A 13,333-nucleotide genomic window follows, 5' to 3' on the forward strand; every position below is an offset into this window, starting at 1 on the left:
GGACAAAAAACACAAACCCCACATCATGACCCCCCCACCCACACACACACACACACACACACAAATTTGGAATTGCTGAATCCGTAAAAATCTGCACAATAAATGAGTAACCTTATTGGACCTGCCCAGAGAATGCCGTAAAAAAAAAAAAAAAACACATGCCAAAAATGTACATTTTTCATAAATGATCCAAAAAGTGATCAAAAAAGTTATGTGCGCTTCAATGGTACCACTTAAAAAGGACTCAACACATAAAAAATAAGCCATAAACCAGCACTGTCAACCAAAAAATATAAAAGTTATGTCTCCGAAAAGATGGTGATACAAAAATAAATGAGATTTTCTCTATATTTGTTTTTTTTCCAGTGAAGTTGTAAAAATATAATTAAAAAAACTATATAAGTGAGGTATCAATGTAATTGTAGTGATCTATAGAATAAAGATAAGGATTTATCAAGCTGTCTTAAAGTCAGAATATTTCTAGTTGCCTATGGCAACCAATCACAGCTCCCCTTTACAATATTCATATATTCAAATTTTTGACTTTCAGACGGCTTGATAAATCTGCCCCAATATATTATACGTTCATGGTACGGTGGACAGCTCCAAAAGGATACAAAAACAAAGGAAAACAAAAATTGGTGATTTTCTTTTCCTCCATACATTCAAGAGTTAAAAAAAATATCATCAATAAACTTATGACCAACTAAAATGAAGTATTTGTAAAGATTGTATAGCTTATAAAACTTGGCTTTGGCGGTAAGGGGTTGACATCGGGGGCCTTCTGTCCTGACCATTTCCCCTTTGGTCCCTTACTGTTCTTTGCCTATAAAGAAATGGAGGAAAGCAAAAAGTTGCCAATTGTCTCACATTATCATAAAACTATGGGGACCAGAACCATCTACAGTCAACAAGAACAAAATAGAGGAAGAGTTGAGGGCTAAGTAGTAATTTGGGGTATATTAGGGTACAAAACCTATGAAATATACTTTTTTGAAAAGTGTCTGCCCCTTTCTTATTTTCCCAGTGTTCTCATGTTTAGAACTTTTTGAAACTATTTATTATCTAAAACACGGCACAGACACCGGAGTTATTGTTGTAAGGAATGTTTTACGCCCTATCATGCTACCTTAGGCTAATGCTTAAAATTAGAGGTTACACAAAACAAAAGCTACTGTAATTTACATGGTACATACTGTATATACGTAGGGTGTGATGTCCGACATGGACTTTTGTCTAAATGGCTCATATTTTAGCTGACTATTTCCTGATTATTCTCCTCTTCCTTCTTAAATTGTGATTTCAGGGATTTATATCTTCTTGTAAAAGATGAGTAAATACTGTCGGTCGGGTCGAGCTTCTTGTGTAGACACTGTCCAGGAGAAAGGGGGATGAAGCAGGTAGCAAAGTTTAATCGTAGAGGCAAGGTCATCTGTAACCATTGATGATGCCATTTGCAAGGGGAAGCATGTAAGAATCCTAAGTCAAATATTAATAAAAAGGTAAATTTGCCTCCTCCTTTGAAGAGGTTGTCCGACTCTTTTAAAAAAACTGGCAGGCGGGCTGGGGAGGTAAGTTTGGATAAAAGAAAGCTGTACTCACTTCCCCCGTCGCTCCAGGGGTCCCGCACCGCCATCTCCCTGGTTCGTGCCCCTTTTTGTTTACAGAGGCACAGAAGCTTTGCCGAGTCTGGCTTTCATGCCCGCCCGTCCCCATATGCCAGTGCAGACTACAGAGCTGGGAATAGGCATGGCGGTCCACCTTGGCCGGCCGGAAGCCGAATTCAGTGGAGCTTCCGTGTAATCAAACAGGGGCACATAACCAGCAAAACGGCGGCACAGGACACCTAGAGCAACGGAGGAGGTGAGTACAGCTTTCTTTTTTTCAAACTTACCAAACTTACTAGCAGCCGTCTGCTAGTTTTTTAATAGAGTCGGACAACCCCTTTAATCAGACTCCCTTCTAAATCTATCCCTAAAGATGAGATTCTACAACTTGCTTCTAATTAAAGTATATGGGAAGGGAAACTCGTGCATGAAGCCTCAGGCACACAAACATGTACAGCAAGCAAGCAATGGACTGTATGCCACTGATTGTGGCCTATCTGACTTTGGTGGGTGAGTGCCACTCAGCCCATTAATTTTTTTAATAGGAAATGATTCGTTTGGGGCGATGGCAGTTGGCACGTTCACGGCGTAGCAAGCAACGCACTGTGAACAAGCCCAATAGAAAGCAATGGGGCTGAGAGTTAACCTCTGTTACATATTCATGTGCATAGGATTGTGGCAGATATAGACAAATAGATATGCTGCTGAACAGGGTCGAATTGCTGCACCGGTGGACTGGTAAATTCACCGGTAACCCTCAACACTTGGTTCAATGACAGGGGCCTTCATCGCTCAAGTGCTATTTCCAAAGGCACATTAGAGGGCGGCACATCAGATCTGACAGTGTGTGTGGCAGAGCAAAGATGAAGCAGAGCTAGGAAAGTAATTGTGTGTTATATGCACCTCATGGATCTCATTATCTCTGATTTGTCTCATCTCTCTTTCTATGTGCCAGATACTAGTAAATGTTCAGTAGCTAAATGAAAGTGTAGATAAACCCTGTACCCTGAAAATCTAAGCACGTTGTCAGCACACAGCATCTCACAGCATAGAGGAATCATAAGAGAGTCCCCACTCACACTAAGGAATTTTACACTGACCATCAGTTATAGGAGCTAAAACAGCAATAAAACTGTAAAATTGTAAAAATCTTTATTGTGTAAACATCACTAGGGGATACAAATTTGAAAAATGTTTTTCAAGGGAAAACCCCTTTAAGGATGGATCTCTATAATTAATTCCACTGGTGGGCTCTGGGCACCTCTGTACAACAATCCTACTGAAACATTATTCTTTTATCCTATCTCACACACTTGTTTTAATCATTCAAAGGGAAATCTACTATATAAATTCATCATGATAAACCAGGGACATTACTCATAGATCCAGGCCCTGGGACTGTGGTAATCTTCTTATATTTATTATCCATGGCCTCCTTCCTTCTAACATGAACTTTTTCGAATAATGCTTTATAGGCTGTTACACTGTGCAGGAGCACTTCCCCCTGCTCCATTAACACTTCCCCCTCCCTCTGCCTGCTGTAATCTCACACAGTGGGAGGGGGGAGTGTAAAAGCCTGTGAATCTCCAACACATAGGGGCAGATTTATCAAGCAGTCTGAAAGTCAGAATATTTCCAATTGCCCATGGCAACCAATCACAGCTCCCCTTTAAAATATTCATGAGCACTGGTGAAATGAAAGCTGAGCTGTGATTGGTTGCCATGGGCAACTGGAAATATTCTGACTTTCAGACTGCTTGATAAATCTGCTCCATAGAATTTGCTAATTCCCCCCCCCCCACTAGAGCCGTTCTGATGCGATGGCATAATTTTAAAAGTTGATTTTAGAAGGAAGGAGGCCATGGATAACAAATTTAAGAAGATTGCCACTGTCTCGGTGCCTGGATCTATGAGTAAATGTATTTGGCTTATCAAAATGGTTGTTTCAGACATGTTGGTTTTTCTGCAACTAACTTTCCTTGTGTTGTTTTCGCTGGGTCAATCCCAAATCTGAACAGATTTATCATCCTGTCCCTCTCTAGGGCTTTAGGTACTTTTGGAGGTGCTGGGAAAAGGGCCATCCAAAACATTTTATGCCAGTACTTGTTTTATTAAATGGCCATTGAAGTTTTGTTTGACTGAGTTTATGTCTTTTATGAGTTTATGACTTATAGATAACATATCCGAACATGTCCAGCCAAGGGGAACGATAAAGAAGGACACATCTGTATTAGAAGACGTAGTCTGCAGATACGTTTGGAGAAACCGGTCCACTGACTGTTTTTGGACATCACCCTCATTTAGCCGCTTTTAGTGCTTTTTTCCCCCATCATAAAATTCCAAAACACAAACTTTTTAATTGTTCTATAAAGGTTTTTGTATGAGGGCTTGGTTTTTATTGGTTGGGTATTTTTATGTTATTATATATCATATACTGATTCCGTTTTTAAAATTTGATAAAAATGTTTCTGAACGAAAATCCTCTCTGTACCTCTTGAATATTAAAATTTCCCCACAAATTCTGACAAGAGGGAGGTGTACCAAATAAAATAAACTGACTGTTCACCATTCCGACGGCCCAGGAAGCTCCTCTTCTATCTTCATGTGTGCGGTAGGTCTGTGGCAGCAACTCTCCTTTCTTCATGCCAGCTGCATGTCCACGATGACTCCCTGCACACGTGCCGGCCGGCGCACAACTTTGATGTCAGTTGGTGCTGGGCCATGAACACGTAGCTGTCGCGGACCTGGTGCCAGCGTACGTGAAGAAAGAGGAGGCGCTGACCATGGCCTTCAGAATGGTGAGTAGTCAGTTTATGAGCTATACCCCACAGGAGGCTGGCAGGTGATATATACTAAAGGGGGGCTGAATATATGTTACTGGGGGCTGACAGGCTCTTCATTACAGGGGGCTGGCAGGCTATATACTACAGAAGGCTAGCAGGCTATATACTACAGGGGGCTGGCTATATTCTACAGGGGGCTGGCAGGCTATATACTACAGTTGGCTGGCAGGCTATATACTACAGGGGGCTGGCAGGCAATATACTACATGGGCTGGCTGGCTATATACTGGGAGGCTGTGACAATGCATTTCCCACTCTAGCTTATACTCCGACAGCCCAGGCTGCTCCTCTTCTATCTTCATGTTTGCGGTAGGTCTGTGGCAGCAACATGGGCGTTCTTTCTTCATGCCAGCTGCAGGCCCGCGACGACTCTGTGCACACGCGCCACCCGGTGCACAACTTTGATGTCAGTCGGTGCTGGGCTGTGTGCACGTTGCTGTCGCGAACCTAGTGCCAGCGCACGTGAAGAAAGAGGAGGCGCTGCCCACGGAGCTGTTGTAGACCTGCCATGCAGATGAAAACAGAAGAGGAGCTGCCCGGGGCGTAAAATGGTAAGTAGTAAGTTTATTTTTTTTACCGGCAAGCTATACCCTACAGGGGGATGGCAGGTGATTTATACTAAAGGGGGGAGCAAGCTATACATTACTGGGGGCTGGCAGGCTCTTCATTACAGGGGGCTGGCAGGCTACATACTACAGGGGGCTGGTAGGCTATATACTACAGGGACTTGCAGGCTATATTCTACAGGGAGATGGCAGGCTATATACTACGGGGGCTGGCAGGCTATACGCTTTAGGGAGATGGCAGGCTATGTACTACAGTGGCTGGCTGGCTATATACTGGGAGGCTGTGAGCAATGCATTTCCCACCCTCGGCTTATACTCCGATGGCCTAGGCAGCTCCTCTTCTATTTTCATGTGTGCGGTAGGTCTGCGGCAGCAACGTGGGCAGCACCTCTTCTTTCTTCATGCCAGCTGCAGGTCCGCGACGGCTCTGTGCACACCGGCCGGCGCACAACTTTAATGTCAGATGGTGCTGGGCCATGCGCACGTAGCTGTCGCGGACCTGGCGCCAGCGCACATGAAGAAAGAGGAGGCGCTGCCCCTGGAGCTGTTGTAGACCTGCCATGCAGATGAAGATAGGAGAGGAGCTGCCCGAGGTGTCAAAATGGTGAGTAGTCAGTTTTTTTACTGGTAAGCTATACGCTACAGGGGGTTGGCAGGTGATATATACTAAAGGGGGGCTGGCTATACATTACTGGAGGCTGGCAGGCTCTTCATTACAGGGGGCTGGAAGGCTATATACTACAGAGGGCTGGCAGGCTATATACTACAGGGGGCTGGCTATATTTTACAGGGGGCTGGCAGGCTATATACTACAGGGGGCTGGCAGGCTATATACTACAGAGGGCTGGCAGGCTATATACTACAGGGGCTGTCAGGCTATATACTACTGGGAGCTGTCAGGCTATATACTACAGGGAGCTGTCAGGCGATATACTACAGGGGCTGGCTGGCTATATACTGGGAGGCTGTGACCAATGCATTTCCCTTGGCTTATACTTGGGTCAATAGGTTTTCCCAGTTTTATGGTGGTAAAATTAGGGGTCTTGGCTTATACTGGAGTATATACGGTACTGTTTATCAAAACTTCTAACAAAACTCCCTAGTCATGAAAGATCAAATCAGTTCAGATCTGACTTCAACCAGTATTATAAAACATGTAGAGGAATTGAAAACCAATTAATAATTTCAATTTGTCATAATTAAAATAACAACAGCAAAAAGAAGAGCGGCACCTGGCGTATGAAGAAAACTTTATTTGATTAATTTGTATATTTAAATAAAATGTATAACAAATATTGCAATAAATATAAAATATTAATATATATCTATATTTACAAATGTACATATACAAATGATCCTCCAAAATATATACATTTGGTGCAGATATAAAAAAAGCTAACTCATGGTAGACAAGAGAGGTGTAACATGACCCTCCCAGTCCTCCAGGGCCCACACCTACCAGGAGATATTTCTAATACTGATGTCTTAATAAGGCAGGAGGTGTCATTGGCTGCACCTTTATGTAAAGTGATGAAACTAAAAAGCCTTCAGGAGAAGTAAAAAAAAATGTACAGAACACTGTAAAATTCCCATAATTATTTTTAGTTCTATAAATTACAAAGCAGAGGTATGCACTGAGACATATCTAGAATACCGATACACAAGGTATAAAAATGTAATACAAGGTGGTTATTTTTTGTCTATAGGATATCATATAGGATTGTCAACAATGTTTAACATAACCCGGACCCGATTGAGGTTAAATGAGCTGAGGTTCAATTCCATTCTTAGCAACAGTGGTGATGTTTGTGAAATAAAAAAGAGACCCTTTCATACAACCCTTTAGACTTTAAAAAGGACCTTTCATCCCCCAAACAGATTCTAAAATTTCAATAATCAGGCGAAGTTAGAATTTTTCCAACTTTTTCCCATCAGCAATGTTGTTAGCTTAAATTGAAAGGTCTCAGCAGCCAATTAGGTAAGTAAGGAAACTATTAGGGAATCTTAGGATGGTATCACCAACACAACTGTAGAGAGTCCAAAAAACAAATGGTACCAATTACGCGGTAGTGGCCAGAAAAACAAGGATGACGCCAAATCAGTGGAGAAGCACATAAAAAAGGATGTGAGAAGTTGGAATTGATGAGTGACAGAAGGCCTTCTTTACGTAAATTCTGATCACCAAAAACTTGTAGAATAACCCATGGCAATGCTCCTCAAGCCCCATTCCATAAATCCATCTTCCACATCTTTACAGGATGAAACAACATTGTGCTCTTCTGATTGCTGTCAACAGTGATTGAGGACACACAGTAGAGCACAATGTTGTAAAAACTTGTACATCTCTTCCTATTGTTGTCTTAAATTAACCAGCAATTAGTTGGTTGCTTAAGACTTAAGATCTCACTTTATTCCCCGTGACAGATAATCTTTATAACAGATGATGCCGATCAAGTCTAATCTTCATGCACCAACCACCCAATGTTCATCATCTTCAAAAGATTCAGTCTAGTGGCAGTAATATTGTAACATGCTGAAACACATTTTGGATAGTACGGGGATAGGAACAGGTCTCAATAATAAAATAAACCAGTAAACTTCAAGTAAACCACTGGAACAGGTCAAAAAGAAGCCATCGATGGCTGTTTCCCTATTATGACTTCTTAATATTCCAAACTTCAAACAATACATACAAATTTCACTCTACTCGAAACATGGCACTTAGACAATACTGATGTGATATTTTCTCATAGTATCATGACTGCAGTGAAATGGAAAAATCTGTCCATAAAATTTTTTCATGTTACTCGTCATGTTGTCTTCAACGGGATGGGAGACGTGTCTCGTAAAGATTGCCTCTTGAGGCTGACTGTCTCCTCTGTTGATTCTTTAACTCAATTCCACTTTCAGCGTCTGTCACTAAGGACGGTCTTGCAGAACCGAACCAACCATTATGAGTGACATAGGTTGGATATCCGGATACAGCATATGCCGAGGGAGACCCATAACATGCCAATATCTGATGGAAAAATATATTGTCATGTTAAATTTTTGAAATTACATATTATTTTGTATGTTGTAAAACATCTAAAGGATTCCAATCTTTGGTACATTCACCATCATATATCTGACTAACTAAGAGAGTCCTACTGACGCGGATGGTATTTTGAAACCATTGGTTTCCCATGATTGGTAACCTCACAATTACACCATTGGTCCTTTCTTGCCAAGGCAGTCAGTCCTGGTGAGTAGAGTGTCATTTTTCATTCATAGGTGTCCGACCAATGACACTGTATCATCAAGCCAATGGTTCTTCCTTACTACGATAATTCTGATGAGGAGGATGGTATATTACATCTAGAGGTATCCAACCATTGGTAACCTCTACATCATGAGTGTGGTCTTTAATCACCAAGATAGCCATGTTGAGAAGAAGTCCCATGGAGGAATAACCCTTCTTAGACACTGTGTGTAAGGGGTTCCTCGTTTTATATACAGAAGGTTACCCCATCATCCTACCCACACTATGTATTTAGTGATGCATTTTCATGGACTAAATATATGGATGATAACATCCTAATAGGTACTTACCCCGCATATTAGACAAACAATGAAGGCGAAGGCCAAAATTGATACCAGCGCAATAAGAATGATTCCCCAGTATGGAACTACAAAAAAAGAATGGTTAATGTTTCTTTAAATTTATATCCTTTATAGACTGAGACAGGTCGAGCAGAGCTATTTGGTTATCATTAGAAGGTGGGTGATGAGATTATAGCTCTGCTATGTGGCACACACAGAAGAAACTCCATATAGAAAGCCCCATGTTCCCTGGACTTTGGGTCTATACTACACTACAGGAAGTGGTTTCTGTAATATAAACGGCCAATATGGGCTCACCGGAGGGTTCTTTAATGTTTTGGTGGACCAACTTGGCAATGTATAATTAAATCAAATAAACTGTATATTCTTTAAAATATCTAACACTTACTTGCAGATTGGTCTGTGGCAGTCTGGGTAGAGGTGATGGTATTTTGGGTTGATGTGACTTCATTAGAAGCTGTAGAGATAAAATACACAAAGAGTAAGTTAAATAACTGTAGAATAATGGAAACAAAATATTAGTAGAAGATTCTATCACCCTACTTGATTCAAGCCCACAAAACAAGGAAGACAAATTAGTGAGAATTTCACATTACCAGTTAGAGTAAGGAGTCCCAAAGCATAATGTGCTCCGGATGAACCACCAATGTAATAGATGTTTTACACCAAATAGAAAGAATACTTTTGATAACTTACTGGTGTATGTTGTGGTAGAGACTACGCCTGCATTCAATGTGGAATTAGAACTTGTGGCTGAAGAAGTTATTCCAGCTGAGCTTGATCCAGTTGATCCTGACGATGTGGTGTTATTGGTGTTAGTAGTTATGACTCCATTAGTTGACACTGTTGTAGAAGTAGAATTAGTGCCTCCTGCAGGAGTTGTGGATGTACTGGATCCAGATGTGTTATTCACAGTTATTGTTGTTGAAGTTGATACTGATGAAGGGTCAACAGTTGTAGAAGTAGATCCTGATGTGTTAGATGTACTGTTATTATTGGTGCCAGTCACTGTTGAAGACGTAGTAGTGGTGTTCCCACTGATTATGGAAACTGTAGTTGCATTAGTTGTAATAGTAGCAGTGGTTCCAGACAAGGTGGTGTTCACAGTTGTAGGAGAGTCTGTAGATGTACTGGTGTTTGAGGTTGTCCCTGTACCTAGAGTTGTTGTCACAGGACTAGTACTAACTGTAACACTTGTGGAATTAACAGTTGTGCCAGTGGTGCTGGTATTATTAGTAACACTTGGTGTAGTGGATAAACTGATAGTAGTACCAGTTGTTATTAATGGTGTAGTAGAAATGGTACCATTAGTTGTTCCAGAAGTAGAGGATGTTGTTACTGTAGTTACGTCAGTATTGGAGGTTGCAGTAGTATTTGACAAAGAACCAGTTAAAGCTGGGATTGTCACAGCATTGGTTGATGTATTAGTTGAAGTTGTCCCAGGTAAAGAAGTAGTAGATGATGATTGAGTAGTTGATTCTGTGTTTGTGGTTGTGTTAGTGGATAGTCCATTAGTAGGTGTTGTAGTGATAGTTGTGCTAGGTACACTAGGAACAGTTTGAGTAGAGATGGATGTTACTGACACGGTTGATGTTGTTATATTACTGGTTGATGCAGTGGATGTTGATGAAGTGGTTGAATCAGTACTTGTTGGTATGCTAGTATTTGCTGAAGAACTAACAGAAGTTGTAGAAGAAACAGTGTTAGTTGAGGTACTAGATGAAGATAGAGAAGAACTAGTTGTTGTTGAAAAAGTATTTGGTGAAGAACTAGCTGAAGTGAGTGTCGTTGCAGTAGTGGTTGATGTACCACTTGAGGGTTGACTAGTGCTAGTTGTTAAATCAGTACTTGTTGAAGAACTACCAGAAGTCACAGTGGCAGTTGATATTTGGCTTAAGGGTTGAGTAGTACTAGTTGTGGTTGTTGTATTAGTACTTGTTGGAGTGGTTGTACTAGGTGAAGATGTAGTAGTGGAAGACTGACTTGTTGATGTCGGAGTATTTGGTGAAGTACTTACAGAAGTGCTAGTGCTTGCAGTGGTAGTTGCTGTTGGGGTTGAAGATTGAGTAGTACTAGTTGCTGTTGAGTCAGTACTTGTTGGTGTGGCTGTACTCGATGAAGGACTAGAAGAAGTGGTTGTGGGCGCAGTGATAGTTGATGTTGGGGTTGAAGATTGAGTAGTACTAGTTGTTGTATCAGTACTTGTTGATGTGGCTGTACTTGGTGAAGAACTAGTGGAAGAGGTTGTAGTTACAGTGGTAGTTGATGAAGTAGTAGAAGATTGAGTAGTACTAGTTGTTGTATCAGTACTTGTTGGTGTGGCTGTACTTGCTGACGAACTAGGAGAAGTGGATGTGGTTGCAGTGATAGTTGATGTTGGGGTGGAAGACTGAGTAGTGCTAGGTGTTGTTGAGTCAGTAGTTGTTGGTGTGGCTGTGCTTGGTGAAGAACTAGTGGAAGCAGTTGTAGTTACAGTAGTAGTTGATGAAGTAGTAGAAGATTGAGTAGTACTAGTTGTTGTATCCGTACTTGTTGGTGTGGTTGTACTTGCTGAAGAACTAGCAGAAGTGGTTGTGGGTGCAGTGATAGTTGATGTTGGGGTGGAAGACTGAGTAGTACTAGTTGTTGTATCAGTACTTGTTGGTGTGGCTGTACTTGCTGATGAACTAGGAGAAGTGGTTAAAGTAGTAGTTGATGTTGTGGTTGCAGGTTGAGTAGTGCTAGTTGTTGTTGAATCTGTACTTGAGGTGACAGTACTTGGTGTAGAACTTGTAGTGGATGTTGTTACAGTAGTCGGTGTTGAAGATCCACTTGTACTTGATGTAGTACTTGTTGTAGTAGAGACTGTCAAAAAAAGAAAGAAAAAACATTTTTTTTTAAATTGTACCACCTTAGAACCATTAAATCCATTATTTAAAACATTTTTATAAACAGTAGTAGTCATAATGTATAGACTGAGGAACCAGGAGTGGCAGAGAGACTAATGTAAACTTGGCAAGGTCACCAAGGTGCGGCTGTGATATTTCACAGGGAAGGAATTTGCTTTCTGCACAAGTAGCAGATGACAATGAAAGAAAACAGCTTGTCAAATATCCGGAGATTAGGGCTACATTCACACATAGTGGAAATACTAAGGATTTTCTGTCCTGTTAAGATGGTGAACAACCTAAAATGTGACAATAACATGGCTGATATTTAAAAACAATAGAAAAATAGACATCCAGTGCAGATCTAGATCTTGTTTTTCTCTACAGCCCTTATACATTTAAAGGAAACCTACCATGAGGAATCTACCATGAGAAGTAGATCGAATGTAGATTCCTCCTGCTGCCTCTTCCCTAAACTGCAATTTAATAATCTTGGAACCTCATTTGTTAAAAACTTCATTTTAGTAATATGTAAATTTACTGCAGAGGCTACTGGGGCGTGTACTATCCTTAACTCCCAGTGCCCGGCCAGGCTGGTACACGCCCTAGTAGCCTCTGCAGTTAATTTACATGTTACTAGAATAAAGTTTTTAACAGGTTAGGTTCCAGGATTATTAAATCACAGACTAGGGCAGTGACAGACAGGAGGAATCTACCATCAGATCTACTTCTTATAGGGGATTCCTCATGGTAGGTTTCTTCTAAGTAATTTGTAGGTTAAGATCTTGGTCTAAGGTTGTGCTACTCAAACAGCTTTTCAAAAAAGCAGATATGTTGGGGGTGGGTTTTACCGGGAAGAGAGTTGTATTATAATGTCATCTGTGTGAGTGCTGAAAAATAAAGATGAAGAAAAATACATTTAATTTACCTGTTTCATTTGTTGTCTGACAACCTGAAAGAACAAAAAACAAATTTTTATTATGTTTGTATTATATGTCATCAAGTTTCAATAAAATGTTTTTTGGCTAAAATTTGAATAAATTGTAAATCTGGCCGCCATGGGTGTGCGAATAACTGACACATTTGAATTAGATGAGCTTAGATGAACCGAGTTTTTGCTAAAAAATATAATTTTATTATTTTTGCTTAAATCGTACCAACATATTCTGTAGTCCTATACATGATATAGTACAATAACACCAGTAAAATCACAATAATAAAATAAGAATATTAATGATAATAAAGGCCAAATATTAGTAGGATTTCCATAGTCTTTTGTGTTAAAAGAACAGACTTAGAGTAGAAGAAGCCACATCACTCCCAAGAGATAAGACGGAAATCAAGCCTTTAATTCACCAAGGTATATGAACAACGTTTCGATTAACAGTGAATCTTTATCAAGCATACTTGATAATCATGCTCGAAACGCCGCTCATATACCTTGGTGAATAAAAGCTTGATTTTCATCTTATCTCTTGGTTGTGATGTGACTTCTTCTACTCTTCATCTGATGGTGAATCCAAACACTGGAATTATCAGCTGCGAGCACAAACATTATTATTGGAATTTTCGATGGTTTGGGGTCGCTGTCCTTCTTGCGTATTAAATGAATGAGCTATTCCATGTATCTTTACAAAGGAACAATGTAAACAGATATATGTATGATACTAACATGGTATCATATGTATGATACACAAAAGGAACATTATTTCTATTGCTTTCACGACTAATAATAACTAAAACAGAAAGAATATGGCCCTAAAATATCACTCATTCCACCACGAGCACTATTGTTACAGTTAAAACCACCATAAATAATTCCAATGAAGAAATACATCTAAGTAATA

At 40.4% G+C, this 13,333-nt stretch overlaps 1 protein-coding gene across 1 annotated transcript in view; it reads right to left on the reverse strand.

Moving 5' to 3' along the window:
• Positions 1–13,333, reverse strand: part of LOC140076424 (uncharacterized) — a 108,985-nt gene that overhangs the window by 19,635 nt on the left and 76,017 nt on the right. The window contains exons 16-21 of the mRNA XM_072122954.1: positions 11,010–11,355; positions 10,744–10,958; positions 9,316–10,665; positions 9,008–9,076; positions 8,608–8,684; positions 7,843–8,035 (exon numbers count right to left, since the gene is read on the reverse strand). Of these exons, the coding sequence (XP_071979055.1) occupies positions 7,843–8,035; positions 8,608–8,684; positions 9,008–9,076; positions 9,316–10,665; positions 10,744–10,958; positions 11,010–11,355 (2,250 nt within the window). The remainder of the gene's footprint in view (positions 1–7,842; positions 8,036–8,607; positions 8,685–9,007; positions 9,077–9,315; positions 10,666–10,743; positions 10,959–11,009; positions 11,356–13,333) is intronic.

The sequence above is a fragment of the Engystomops pustulosus genome, chromosome 9, assembly GCF_040894005.1.
Source record: "Engystomops pustulosus chromosome 9, aEngPut4.maternal, whole genome shotgun sequence".
Lineage (NCBI taxonomy): Eukaryota > Metazoa > Chordata > Amphibia > Anura > Leptodactylidae > Engystomops > Engystomops pustulosus.